Source organism: Salvelinus fontinalis, chromosome 20 (assembly GCF_029448725.1).
Source record: "Salvelinus fontinalis isolate EN_2023a chromosome 20, ASM2944872v1, whole genome shotgun sequence".
Classification (NCBI taxonomy): Eukaryota; Metazoa; Chordata; class Actinopteri; order Salmoniformes; family Salmonidae; genus Salvelinus; species Salvelinus fontinalis.
The window spans coordinates 34,139,839-34,157,862 of record NC_074684.1 but is presented as its reverse complement, the minus strand read 5'-3'; the positions used below and the strand labels follow the sequence as shown (position 1 = coordinate 34,157,862).

Genomic DNA, 18,024 nt, shown 5'->3' with positions numbered 1-18,024 from the left:
TATTTGTGGTCCTGGCGACTGGACCTTTTTTGGAACACCATTATTTTGGTCTTACTGAGATTTACTGTCAGGGCCCAGGTCTGGCAGAATCTGTGCAGAATATCTAGGTACTGCTGTAGGTCCTCCTTGGTTGGTGACAGAAGTACCAGATCATCAGCAAACTGTAGACATTTGACTTCAGATTCTAGTAGGGTGAGGCCGGGTGCTGCAGACTTTTCTAGTGCCCGTGTCAATTCGTTGATTTATATGTTGAAGAGGGTGGGTTTTAACAACTAAGCAGCTTCTCCTCTGCTCTTAACGATGTCTCATCTTAACCTACAATCCCACCCATTGACCGCCTCTTCCCTCTAACCCCACCCACTTTCCCCTCTCCCCTAACCTCACCCACTTTCCCCTCTCCCCTAACCTCTCATCCCAGCTCTTCATTCCTTTAAATTTCAATAAAGTTCAAGCATTCCTGCATCCCTGTCTCACCCACCCCGGCCCTGTTGTTTGTGTACATGGATTTTAAAATGTCGTATGTTTTACCCCCAACACCACTTTCCATCAATTTGTTTAGCAGATCCTCATGCCAAATTGAGTCGAAGGCTTTTTTGAAATCAACAAAGCATGAGAAGACTTTGCCTTTGTTTTGGTTTGTTTGTTTGTCAATTAGGGTGTGCAGGGTGAATACATGGTCTGTTGTACGGTAATTTGGTAAAAAGCTAATTTGACATTTGCTCAGTACATTGTTTTCACTGAGAAAATGTACGAGTCTGCTGTTAATTATAATGCAGAGGATTTTCCCAAGGTTGATGTTGACGCATATCCCACGGTAGTTATTGGGGTCAAATTTGTCTTCACTTTGTGGATTGGGGTGATCAGTCCTTGGTTCCAAATATTGGTGAAGATGCCAGAGCTAAGGATGATGTTAAAGAGTTTTAGTATAGCCAATTGGAATTTGTTGTCTGTATATTTGATCATTTCATTGAGTATCTCTCTCTCTCTCTCGCTCTCTGTTCTATAAGTGTGTCACACCACTGAAAAACTCTTCACACATAAATACAGAAGGTGATAATCCTCTGGTTTGTTCTGTGTAACAATAACACATGCCGCTAAGCAACAAACAGACACTTAATTACCTCCCTGAGTGTGTAAGCAATGCTATGCCAATAACCCTTAGAGGGGCATGCATGCCCTATGTCTTGATTGGTTGTTAAAAGCCTATAGGATTCCATGGCGTGGATCAACACCTGGTGTTTACGAGACTGCGTACTACATAGGGAATAAGATGCCATTCAGGACGCAGCCTGGCCCTGCATGTGCTCCTGCATGCCCAGCTAACCCAATTAACCCAGCAGGGCTAGGTGACAAGTTTAACGCTGCATGTAAAACACGTAGCAGGAATGTTCAAACAATGGAATGTGATATGTAGCCCGAGGCTATTGTTAAAATCACGCTGTCACGCTGACAGCTGTGACAGCCACATATTTACATACATGTTTACTCTCTCCTCGGAGTAAAGAAATTAAAGGTCAAAGCACTGCTCATACTGAAAATATATGCCTCTGAGTTTAAAATATTTAGAACATTTAGAATGTGTTTAGAACATTTAGAATGTGTTTAGAACATTTATGTGTTTAGAACATTTAGAATGTGATTATAACATTTAGAATGTGTTTAGAATGTGCTTATAACATTTAGAATGTGATTATAACATTTAGAATGTGTTTAGAATGTGTTTATAACATTTAGAATGTGATTATAACATTTAGAATGTGTTGAGAACATTTAGAATGTGATTATAACATTTAGAATGTGATTATAACATTTAGAATGTGTTTAGAATGTGTTTATAACATTTAGAATGTGATTATAACATTTAGAATGTGTTGAGAACATTTATAACATTTAGAATGTGTTTAGAACATTTATAATGTGTTTATAATGTGTTTAGAACATTTAGAATGTGATTATAACATTTAGAATGTGATTAGAATGTGGTTAGAATGTGTTTAGAACATTTATAACGAGTTTAGAACATTTAGAATGTGGTTAGAACATTTAGAATGTGTTTAGAACATTTAGAATGTGGTTAAAACATTTAGAATGTGTTTAGAACATTTATAATGAGTTTAGAACATTTATAATGTGTTTAGAACATTTAGAATGTGGTTAGAACATGTAGAATGTGTTTAGAACGTTTAGAATGAGTTTAGAACGTTTAGAATGTGTTGAGAACATTTATAACATTTAGAATGTGTTTAGAACATTTATAATGTGTTTATAATGTGTTTAGAACATTTAGAATGTGATTATAACATTTAGAATGTGATTAGAATGTGGTTAGAATGTGTTTAGAACATTTAGAATGAGCTTGGAAAATTTAGAATGTGGTTAGAACATTTAGAATGTGGTTAGAACATTTAGAATGTGTTTAGAACATTTAGAATGTGTTTGGAACATTTAGAATGTGGTTAGAACATTTAGAATGAGTTTAGAACATTTATAACGAGTTTAGAACATTTAGAATGTGTTTAGAACATTTAGAATGTGGTTAGAACATTTAGAATGTGTTTAGAACATTTAGAATGTGGTTAAAACATTTAGAATGTGTTTAGAACATTTATAATGAGTTTAGAACATTTATAATGTGTTTAGAACATTTAGAATGTGGTTAGAACATGTAGAATGTGTTTAGAACGTTTAGAATGAGTTTAGAACGTTTAGAATCTGTTTAGAACATTTTGAATGTGGTTAGAACATTTAGAATTTGTTTAGAACATTTAGAATGTGGTTAGAACGCTTAGAATGTGTTTAGAACATTTAGAATGTGATTAGAACGTTCAGAATGTGATTAGAACATTTAGAATGTGATTAGAACGTTTAGAAGGAGTTTATTAGAAAATCAGTAATGTGTTGTTGTTGCTGACCTTGTGGTTGCGTCCGTGTTTGTAGAGCAGGGAGATGATGGACTTGATGTGTCCTCTCTGGATGATGTTCAGAGCTTCAGGAGACTCTATCAGGATGCAGTGGAGAACCTCCAGGATACCTACAGTAGAGTAGAATACAATTGAATCAGGAGACTTTCAGGATATAGTGGAGAACCTGCAGGATACCTGAGCGAAAACACTCATTACAGTCAGGCTAAAACTAGTGGAACAGTTTTGTTTATTATAACACACTATTGGGACTGGGACATTAGAGTATATAACAGGTTATGACTACTTTATTACAGCACTATAACTACTTACAGTACATAGCATGCCTCAGGTCAACTTACACTAGACGCATGCAGCACCCAAATTAGGTCGCTATAAAGGCATTTGACTACATGAACAAACAATTCCATAGACAATATGTTAATGTTAACTCTATGAAAGTTCTATGCACTGTCCAGTATACCTGATGAGGACTCCAGTCTCTCCAGCTTGCTGACCAGCCAGTCCAGGTTCCTGGAGAACTGGGTGCAGTTGTTCCTGTTCCCTTTGATCAGAGAGGCTGAAGAGAGAGAAGAAGAGTTAGATGGGTTAGAGGAAGGACACAGAGGGATAAGGAGTCGTTTTGAAGAGGGGTGTGGAGGAGGGGTATGTGGGGGAGAGAGGAAGGTGAGGGTGAGGAGAGGCATGTGGAGGAGGGAGAGGGAGAGGAGGGGTATGTGGGGGAGACATGGAGGAGGGGTATGTGGGGGTGAGAGGAAGGAGAGGGTGAGGAGGGGTATGTGGGGGAGACAGGGAGGAGAGGGTGAGGAGGGGTATGTGGGGGCGAGAGGAAGGAGAGGGTGAGGAGGGGTATGTGGGGGAGAGAGGAAGGAGAGGGTGAGGAGGGGTATGTGGGGGAGACAGGGAGGAGGAGTTTGTGGGGGTGAGAGGAAGGAGAGGGTGAGGAGGGGTATGTGGGGGCGACAGGGAGGAGGGGTGTGTGGGGACGAGAGGAAGGAGAGGGTGAGGAGGGGTATGTGGGGGAGACAGGGAGGAGGGGTATGTGGGGGCAAGAGGAAGGAGAGGGTGAGGAGGGGTATGTGGGGGAGACAGGGAGGAGGGGTATGTGGGGGCAAGAGGAAGGAGAGGGTGAGGTCAAGAGGAGAACTGGGTACAGTTGCTCATGTTTCCATGGATTGGAGAGGCTAGAGAAAGGTAAGGGAAAAGAGAGAGGGGTGAGGAAGGATAGGGATGAAAGGGCGATGCAGACATTGCAGAGGGGTGAGAGGGTGAGAGGGGTGAGAGGGGTGAGAGGGTGAAGAGAGAGACGTCGAGGCAAAAGGGAGTTTCCTTTCTACATCCACGTCTAAACCACTTGTCTATGTTTGACCGACTCCTTCCCCTTTTCAGCATTTTGTTACAGACTTATTCAAAAATGTATTAAATACATTTTTTCCTCATCAATGTACACACAACACCCCATAATAACAGAGCAAAAGCTGGATTTTAGACAGTTTTGCAAATGTATTAAACATAAAAAACATACAGTCCTTATTACATAAGTATTCAGGCCCGTTGCTATGAGACTTGAAATTGAGCTCCGGTGCATCCTGTTTCCATTGATCATCCTTGAGATGTTTCTACAACTTATTTTTAGTCCACTTGTGGTAAATTACATTGATTTGACATGATTTGGAAAGACACACGCCTGTCTATTTAAAGGTCCCACAGTTGACAGTGAATGTCAGAGCAAAAACCAAGCCATGACGTCAAACAAATTGTCCGTAGAGCTCCGAGACAGGATTGTGTCGAGGCACAGATCTGGGGAAGGGTACCAAAAAGCCCATTACTCAGTAAAAGGCACATGACAGCCCAATTGGAGTTTGCCAAATGGCACCTAAAGGAAACAAGATTCTCTGGTCTGATGAAACCGAGTTGGAAATCTTTACAACACCCTACTACACAACACTAATATACACCACTCTACTATACAATACTCTACTATACGACACTATACACCACTCTAATATACAATACTCTACTATACAACACCCTACTACACAACACTAATATACACCACTCTAATATACAATACTCTACTATACAGCAATCTACTACACAATACTCTACTATACAATACTCTACTCTACAATACTCTACTCTACAACACTCTACTATACAATACTCTACTCTACAATACTCTACTATACAACACTCTACTCTACAACACTCTACTCTACAACACTCTAATATACAATACTATACACCACTCTAATATACAATACTCTACTATACAGCAATCTACTACACAACACAACACTATACAACACTCTAATATACAATAATCTACTATACAACACTCTACAACACTCTACTGTACAGCACTATAGTATACAATGCTATGCTATACAACACTCTACAACACTCTAATATACAATACTCTACTATACAGCAATCTACTACACAACACAACACTATACAACACTATACTATACAACACTCTACTATACAACACCCTACTACACAACACTCTAATATACAATAATCTACTATACAGCACTCTACTATACAACACTCTACTATACAACACTCTACTATACATCACTATACAACACTCTACTACACAACACTATACAACACTCTACTATACAACACTCTACTATACAGCACTCTACTATACAACACTCTACTATACATCACTATACAACACTCTACTACACAACACTATACAACACTCTACTATACAACACTATACTATACAACACTCTACTATACACCACTATACAACACTCTACTATACAACACTCTACTATACAACACTATACAACACTCTACTATACAACACTCTACAATACAACACTCTACTATACAACACTCTACTATACAACACTCTACTATACAACACACCACTATACAACACTCTACTATACAACACTCTACTATACAACACTCTACTATACAACACTCTACTATACAGCACTCTACTATACAACACTCTACTATACAACACTCTACTATACATCACTATACAACACTCTACTACACAACACTATACAACACTCTACTATACAACACACTACTATACAGCACTCTACTATACAACACTCTACTATACATCACTATACAGCACTCTACTACACAACACTATACAACACTATACTATACAACACTCTACTATACACCACTATACAACAATCTACTATACAACACTCTACTATACAACACTATACAACACTCTACTATACAACACTCTACAATACAACACTCTACTATACAACACTCTACTATACAACACTCTACTATACAACACACCACTATACAACACTCTACTATACAACACTCTACTATACAACACTCTACTATACAACACTCTACTATACAGCACTCTACTATACAACACTCTACTATACATCACTATACAACACTCTACTACACAACACTATACAACACTCTACTATACAACACTATACTATACAACACTCTACTATACACCACTATACAACACTCTACTATACAACAGTATACTATACAACACTATACAACACTCTACTATACAACACTCTACAATACAACACTCTACTATACAACACTCTACAATACAACACTCTACTATACAACACTCTACAATACAACACTCTACTATACAACACTCTACAATACAACACTCTACTATACAACACTCTACAACACTCTACAACAATCTATAACACTCTACTATACAACACTCTACTATACAACACTCTACTATACAACACTCTACTATACAACACTCTACTATACAACACTATACAACACTCTACTATACAACACTCTACTATACAACACTCTACTATACAACATCTACTATACAACACTCTACTATACAACACTCTACTATACAACACTCTACTATACAACACACCACTACACAACACTCAACTATCAACACTCTACAACACTCTACAACACGCTACTATACAACACTCTACTATACAACACTCTACTATACAACACTCTACTATACAACACTCTACTATACAACACTCTACTATAAAACACTCTACTATCAACACTCTACTATCAACACTCTACTATCAACACTCTACTATACAAAACTCTACTATAAAACACTCTACTATACAACACTCTACTATACAACACTCTACTATACAACACTCAACTATACAACACTCAACTATACAACACTCTACTATACAACACTCTACTATACAACACTCTACTATACAACACTTTACTATACAACACTCTACAACACTCTACTATACAACACTCTACTATACAACACTCTACTATACAACACTCTACAACAGTCTACTATGCAACACTCTACAACACTCTACTATACAACAGTCTACTCAACAACACTCTACTATACAACAGTCTACTATACAACACTCTACTATACAACACTCTACTATACAACACTATACTATACAACACTCTACACCAGTCTACTATACAACACTCTACTATACAACACTCTACTATACAACACTCTACAATACAACACTCTACTATACAACACTCTACAACACTCTACTATACAACACTCTACTATACAACACTCTATAACACTCTACTATACAACACTCTACTATACAACACTCTACTATACAACACTCTACTATACAACACTCTACAACACTCTACTATACAACACTCTACTATACAACACTCTACAACACTCTACTATACAACACTCTACTATACAACACTCTACTATACAACACTCTACTATACAACACTCTACAATACAACACTCTACTATACAACACTCTACAACACTCTACAACACTCTATAACACTCTACTATACAACACTCTACTATACAACACTCTACTATACAACACTCTACAATACAACACTCTACTATACAACACTCTACTATACAACACTCTACTATACAACACTCTACTATACAACACTCTACAATACAACACTCTACTATACAACACTCTACAACACTCTACAACACTCTATAACACTCTACTATACAACACTCTACTATACAACACTCTACTATACAACACTCTACTATACAACACTCTACAACACTCTACTATACAACACTCTACTATACAACTATTATACAACACTCTACTACTATACAACACTCTACTATACAACACTCTACTATACAACACTCTACTATACAACACTCTACTATACAACACTCTACAACACTCTACTATACAACACTCTACTATACAACACTCTACTATACAACACTCTACTATACAACACTCTACAACACTCTACTATACAACACTCTACTATACAACACTCTACAACACTCTACTATACAACACTCTACTATACAACACTCTACTATACAACACTCTACAATACAACACTCTACTATACAACACTCTACAACACTCTACAACACTCTATAACACTCTACTATACAACACTCTACTATACAACACTCTACTATACAACACTCTACTATACAACACTCTACAATACAACACTCTACTATACAACACTCTACTATACAACACTCTACTATACAACACTCTACAATACAACACTCTACTATACAACACTCTACAACACTCTACAACAATCTATAACACTCTACTATACAACACTCTACTATACAACACTCTACTATACAACACTCTACTATACAACACTCTACTATACAACACTCTACTATACAACACTCTACAACACTCTACTATACAACACTCTACTATACAACACTCTACTATACAACACTCTACTATACAACACTCTACTATACAACACTCTACTATACAACACACCACTACACAACACTCAACTATCAACACTCTACAACACTCTACAACACGCTACTATACAACACTCTACTATACAACACTCTACTATACAACACTCTACTATACAACACTCTACTATAAAACACTCTACTATAAAACACTCTACTATCAACACTCTACAACACTCTACTATACAAAACTCTACTATAAAACACTCTACTATACAACACTCAACTATACAACACTCAACTATACAACACTCTACTATACAACACTCTACTATACAACACTCTACTATACAACACTTTACTATACAACACTCTACAACACTCTACTATACAACACTCTACTATACAACACTCTACAACACTCTACAACACTCTACAACAGTCTCTCTACAACAGTCTACTAACAGTCTACTATGCAACACTCTACAACACTCTACTATACAACAGTCTACTCAACAACACTATACAACACGATACAACACTCTACTATACAACACTCTACTATACAACACTCTACAACACTCTACTATACAACACTCTACTATACAACACTCTACAATACAACACTCTACTATACAACACTCTACAACACTCTACTATACAACACTCTACTATACAACACTCTATAACACTCTACTATACAACACTCTACTATACAACACTCTACTATACAACACTCTACTATACAACACTCTACTATACAACACTCTACTATACAACACTCTACAACACTCTACTATACAACACTCTACTATACAACACTCTACTATACAACACTCTACAATACAACACTCTACTATACAACACTCTACAACACTCTACAACACTCTATAACACTCTACTATACAACACTCTACTATACAACACTCTACTATACAACACTCTACAATACAACACTCTACTATACAACACTCTACAACACTCTACAACACTCTATAACACTCTACTATACAACACTCTACTATACAACACTCTACTATACAACACTCTACTATACAACACTACTATACAACACTCTACTATACAACACTCTACAACACTCTACTATACAACACTCTACTATACAACACTCTACTATACAACACTCTACTATACAACACTCTACAACAACTCTACTATACAACACTCTACAACGCTCTACTATACAACAGTCTACTCTACAACACTCTACTATATACAACACTCTACAACACTCTACTATACAACACTCTACTATACAACACTCTACTATACAACACTCTACTATACAACACTCTACTATACAACACTATACAACACTCTACTATACAACACTCTACTATACAACACTATACAACACTACTATACAACACGATACAACACTCTACTATACAACACTCTACTATACAACACTATACAACACTCTAGTATACAACACTCTACTATACAACACTCTACAACACTCTACTATACAACACTCTACTATACAACACTCTACAACACTCTACTATACAACACTCTACTATAAACCACTCTACAACACTCTACTATACAACACTCTACTATACAACACTCTACTATACAACACTCTACTATACAACACTATACAACACTCTACTATACAACACTCTACTATACAGCACTCTACTATACAACACTCTACTCTACAACACTCTACAACACTCTACTGTACAACACTCTACTATACAACACCATACAACACTCTACTATACAACACGATACAACACTCTACTATACAACACTCTACTATACAACACTATACAACACTCTACTATACAACACTCTACTATACAACACTCTACTATACAACACTCTACAACACTCTACTCTACAACACTCTACTATACAACACTCTACTATACAACACTCTACTATACAACACTCTACAACACTCTACAACACTCTACTATACGACACTCTACTATACAACACTCTACTATACAACACTATACTATACAACACTATACAACACTCTACTATACAACACTCTACTATACAACACTCTACAACACTCTACAACACTCTTCTGTGCAACACTCTACTATACAACACTACTATACAACACTCTACTATACAACACTCTACAACACTCTACTATACAACACTCTACTATACAACACTCTACTATACAACACTCTACTATACAACACTCTACTATACAACACTCTACAACACTCTACTATACGACACTCTACTATACAACACTCTACTATACAACACTATACTATACAACACTATACAACACTCTACTATACAACACTCTACTATACAACACTCTACTATACACTCTACAACACTCTTCTGTACGACACTCTACTATAAAACACTACTATAGAACACTCTACTATACAACACTCTACAACACTCTACTATACGACACTCTACTATACAACACTCTACTATACAACACTCTACTATACAACACTATACTATACAACACTCTACTATACAACACTCTACAACACTCTACTATACAACACTCTACTATACAACACTCTACTATACAACACTCTACTATACAACACTCTACTATACAACACTCTACTATACAACACTCTACAACAACTCTACTATACAACACTCTACAACACTCTACTATACAACAGTCTACTCTACAACACTCTACTATATACAACACTCTACAACACTCTACTATACAACATCTACTATACAACATTCTACTAAACAACATTCTACTAAACAACACTCTACTATACAACACTCTACTATACAACACTCTACTATACAACACTCTACTATACAACACTCTACTATACAACACTCTACTATACAACACTCTACTATACAACACTCTACTATACAACACTCTACAATAAAACACTCTACAACACTCTACTATACAACACTCTACTAGACAACACTCTACTATACAACACTCTACAACACTACTATACAACACTCTACTATACAACACTCTACTATACAACACTCTACAACACTCTACTATACAACACTCTACTATACAACACTATACAACACTACTATACAACACGATACAACACTCTACTATACAACACTCTACTATACAACACTAAACACCACTCTACTATACAACACTCTACAATACAACACTCTACAACACTCTACTATACAACACTCTACTCTACAACACTATACAACACTCTACTATACAACACTCTACTATACACCACTATACAACACTACTATACAACACGCTACTATACAACACGATACAACACTCTACTATACAACACTCTACAACACTCTACCATACAACACTCTACAACACTCTACAACACTCTACTATGCAACACTCTACAACACTCTACTATACAACACTCTACTATACAACACTCTACTATACAACACTCTACAACACACTACTATACAACACTCTACTATACAACACTACTATACAACACTCTACTATACACCACTATACAACACTACTATACAACACGCTACTATACAACACGATACAACACTCTACTATACAACACTATACAACACTCTACTATACAACACTCTACTATACAAAACTCTACAACACTCTACTCTACAACACTCTACAACACTCTACTGTACAACACTCTACTATACAACACTATACAACACTCTACTATACAACACTATACAACACTCTACTATACAACACGATACAACACTCTACTATACAACACTCTACTATACAACACTATACAACACTCTACTATACAACACTCTACTATACAACACTCTACTATACAACACTCTACAACACTCTACAACACTCTACTATACAACACTCTACTATACAACACTCTACAACACTCTACTATACGACACTCTACTATACAACACTCTACTATACAACACTATACTATACAACACTATACAACACTCTACTATACAACACTCTACTATACAACACTCTACAACACTCTACAACACTCTTCTGTACGACACTCTACTATAAAACACTACTATAGAACACTCTACTATACAACACTCTACAACACTCTACTATACGACACTCTACTATACAACACTCTACTATACAACACTCTACTATACAACACTATACTATACAACACTCTACTATACAACACTCTACAACACTCTACTATACAACACTCTACTATACAACACTCTACTATACAACACTCTACTATACAACACTCTACTATACAACACTCTACTATACAACACTCTACAACAACTCTACTATACAACACTCTACAACACTCTACTATACAACAGTCTACTCTACAACACTCTACTATATACAACACTCTACAACACTCTACTATACAACATCTACTATACAACATTCTACTAAACAACACTCTACTATACAACACTCTACTATACAACACTCTACAATACAACACTCTACTATACACCACTCTACTATACAACACTCTACTATACAACACTCTACTATACAACACTCTACTATACAACACTCTACAATAAAACACTCTACAACACTCTACTATACAACACTCTACTAGACAACACTCTACTATACAACACTCTACAACACTACTATACAACACTCTACTATACAACACTCTACTATACAACACTCTACAACACTCTACTATACAACACTCTACTATACAACACTATACAACACTACTATACAACACGATACAACACTCTACTATACAACACTCTACTATACAACACTAAACACCACTCTACTATACAACACTCTACAATACAACACTCTACAACACTCTACTATACAACACTCTACTCTACAACACTATACAACACTCTACTATACAACACTCTACTATACAACACTCTACTATACAACACGATACAACACTCTACTATACAACACTCTACAACACTCTACCATACAACACTCTACAACACTCTACAACACTCTACTATGCAACACTCTACAACACTCTACTATACAACACTCTACTATACAACACTCTACTATACAACACTCTACAACACACTACTATACAACACTCTACTATACAACACTACTATACAACACTCTACTATACACCACTATACAACACTACTATACAACACGCTACTATACAACACGATACAACACTCTACTATACAACACTATACAACACTCTACTATACAACACTCTACTATACAAAACTCTACAACACTCTACTCTACAACACTCTACAACACTCTACTGTACAACACTCTACTATACAACACTATACAACACTCTACTATACAACACTATACAACACTCTACTATACAACACGATACAACACTCTACTATACAACACTCTACTATACAACACTATACAACACTCTACTATACAACACTCTACTATACAACACTCTACTATACAACACTCTACAACACTCTACAACACTCTACTATACAACACTCTACTGTACAACACTATACAACACTCTACTATACAACACTCTACTATACAACACTCTACTATACAACACTCTACAACACTCTACAACACTCTTCTGTACAACAGTCTACTATACAACACTCTACTATACAACACTCTACTATACAACACTCTACAACACTCTACTATACAACACTCTACTATACAGCACTCTACTATACAACACTCTACTATACAACACTATACAACACTCTACTATACAACACTCTACAACACTCTACTATACAACACTCTACTATACAACACCATACTATACAACATCTACTATACAACACTCTACTATACAACACTCTACAACACTCTACTATACAACACTATACTATACAACACTCTACTATACAACACTCTACTATACAACACTCTACAACACTCTACTATAAAACACTCTAATATACAACACTCTACTATACAACATCTACTATACAACACTCTACTATACAACACTCTACAACACTATACTATACAACACTCTACTATACAACACTCTACTATAAAACACTCTAATATACAACACTCTACTATACAACATCTACTATACAACACTCTACTATACAACACTCTACTATACAACACTATACTATACAACACTCTACTATACAACACTCTACTATCCAACACTCTACTATACAACACTCTACTTTACAACACTCTACTATACAACACTCTACTATACAACACTACACTATACAACACTCTACTATACAACACTCTACTATACAGCACTATACAACACTCTACTATACAACATCTACTATTCAACACTCTAATATACAACACTCTACAATACAACACTATACTATACAACACTCTACTATACAACACTCTACTGTACAACACTCTACTATACAACACTATACAACACTACTATACAACACTCTACTGTACAACACTCTACTATACAACACTCTACTATACAACACTCTACTATACAACACTCTACTGTACAACACTGTACTATACAACACAACACTCTACTATACAACACTATACAACACTCTACTATACAACACTCTACTGTACAACACTATACAACACTCTACTATACAACACTCTACTATACAACACTATACAACACTCTACTATACAACACTCTACTATACAGCACTATACAACACTCTACTATACAACACTCTACTATACAACACTCTACTATACAGCACTATACAACACTCTACAACACTCTACTATACAACACTATACAACACTCTACTATACAACACTCTACTATACAACACTCTACTATACAACACTCTACTATACATCACTATACAACACTATACAACAACTCTACTATACAACACTCTACAACACTCTACTATACAACACTCTACTATACATCACTATACAACACTATACAACAACTCTACTATACAACACTATACAACACTCTACTATACAACACTCTACTATACAACACTCTACTATACAACACTCTACTGTACAACACTCTACTATACAACACTCTACTATACAACACTATACAACACTCTACTATACAACACTATACAACACTCTACTATACAATACTCTACTATACAGCACTATACAACACTCTACTATACAATACTCTACTATACAAAACTCTACTATACAACACTGTACTATACAGCACTATACAACACTCTACAACACTCGACTATACAACACTCTACTATACAACACTATACAACACTCTACTATACAACACTATACACCACTCTACTATACAACACTCTACTATACAGCACTATACAACACTCTACTATACAACACTCTACTGTACAACACTCTAATATACAACACTATACAACACTACTATACAACACTCTACTGTACAACACTCTACTATACAACACTCTACTATACAACACTCTACTATACAACACTCTACTGTACAACACTGTACTGTACAACACTCTACTATACAACACTCTACTATACAACACTCTACTGTACAACACTATACAACACTCTACTATACAACACTCTACTATACAACACTATACAACACTCTACTATACAACACTCTACTATACAACACTATACAACACTCTACTATACAACACTCTACTATACACCACTCTACTATACAACACTATACAACATCTACTATACAACACTATACAACACTCTACTATACAACACTCTACTGTACAACACTATACAACACTCTACTATACAACACTCTACTATACAACACTATACAACACTCTACTATACAACACTCTACTGTACAACACTCTACTATACAACACTCTACTATACAACACTCTACTATACAACACTCTACTGTACAACACTCTACTATACAACACTCTACTATACAACACTATACAACACTCTACTATACAACACTATACAACACTCTACTATACAACACTCTACTGTACAGCACTCTACTATACAACACTCTACTATCCAACACTCTACTATACAACACTCTACTTTACAACACTCTACTATACAACACTCTACTATACAACACTACACTATACAACACTCTACTATACAACACTCTACTATACAACACTCTACTATACAGCACTATACAACACTCTACTATACAACATCTACTATTCAACACTCTAATATACAACACTCTACAATACAACACTATACTATACAACACTCTACTATACAACACTCTACTGTACAACACTCTACTATACAACACTCTACTATACAACACTCTACTATACAACACTCTACTGTACAACACTGTACTATACAACACAACACTCTACTATACAACACTATACAACACTCTACTATACAACACTCTACTGTACAACACTATACAACACTCTACTATACAACACTCTACTATACAACACTATACAACACTCTACTATACAACACTCTACTATACAGCACTATACAACACTCTACTATACAACACTCTACTATACAACACTCTACTATACAACACTCTACTATACAACACTCTACTATACAACACTCTACTATACAACACTCTACTATACAACACTCTACTATACAACACTCTACAATAAAACACTCTACAACACTCTACTATACAACACTCTACTAGACAACACTCTACTATACAACACTCTACAACACTACTATACAACACTCTACTATACAACACTCTACTATACAACACTCTACAACACTCTACTATACAACACTCTACTATACAACACTATACAACACTACTATACAACACGATACAACACTCTACTATACAACACTCTACTATACAACACTAAACACCACTCTACTATACAACACTCTACAATACAACACTCTACAACACTCTACTATACAACACTCTACTCTACAACACTATACAACACTCTACTATACAACACTCTACTATACAACACTCTACTATACAACACGATACAACACTCTACTATACAACACTCTACAACACTCTACCATACAACACTCTACAACACTCTACAACACTCTACTATGCAACACTCTACAACACTCTACTATACAACACTCTACTATACAACACTCTACTATACAACACTCTACAACACACTACTATACAACACTCTACTATACAACACTACTATACAACACTCTACTATACACCACTATACAACACTACTATACAACACGCTACTATACAACACGATACAACACTCTACTATACAACACTATACAACACTCTACTATACAACACTCTACTATACAAAACTCTACAACACTCTACTCTACAACACTCTACAACACTCTACTGTACAACACTCTACTATACAACACTATACAACACTCTACTATACAACACTATACAACACTCTACTATACAACACGATACAACACTCTACTATACAACACTCTACTATACAACACTATACAACACTCTACTATACAACACTCTACTATACAACACTCTACTATACAACACTCTACAACACTCTACAACACTCTACTATACAACACTCTACTGTACAACACTATACAACACTCTACTATACAACACTCTACTATACAACACTCTACAACACTCTACAACACTCTTCTGTACAACAGTCTACTATACAACACTC

At 35.8% G+C, this 18,024-nt stretch overlaps 1 protein-coding gene across 3 annotated transcripts in view; it reads right to left on the bottom strand.

Annotated features, from left to right (window-relative positions):
• The window catches only part of LOC129817767 (ryanodine receptor 3-like), a 295,018-nt gene that overhangs the window by 175,467 nt on the left and 101,527 nt on the right, over window positions 1-18,024 (bottom strand). For all 3 annotated transcript variants that reach the window (XM_055873310.1, XM_055873311.1, XM_055873312.1), the window contains 2 exons: window positions 3,385-3,480; window positions 2,913-3,031 (listed from right to left, as the gene is read on the bottom strand). In XM_055873310.1, coding sequence (XP_055729285.1) covers window positions 2,913-3,031; window positions 3,385-3,480 — 215 coding nt within the window. The remainder of the gene's footprint in view (window positions 1-2,912; window positions 3,032-3,384; window positions 3,481-18,024) is intronic.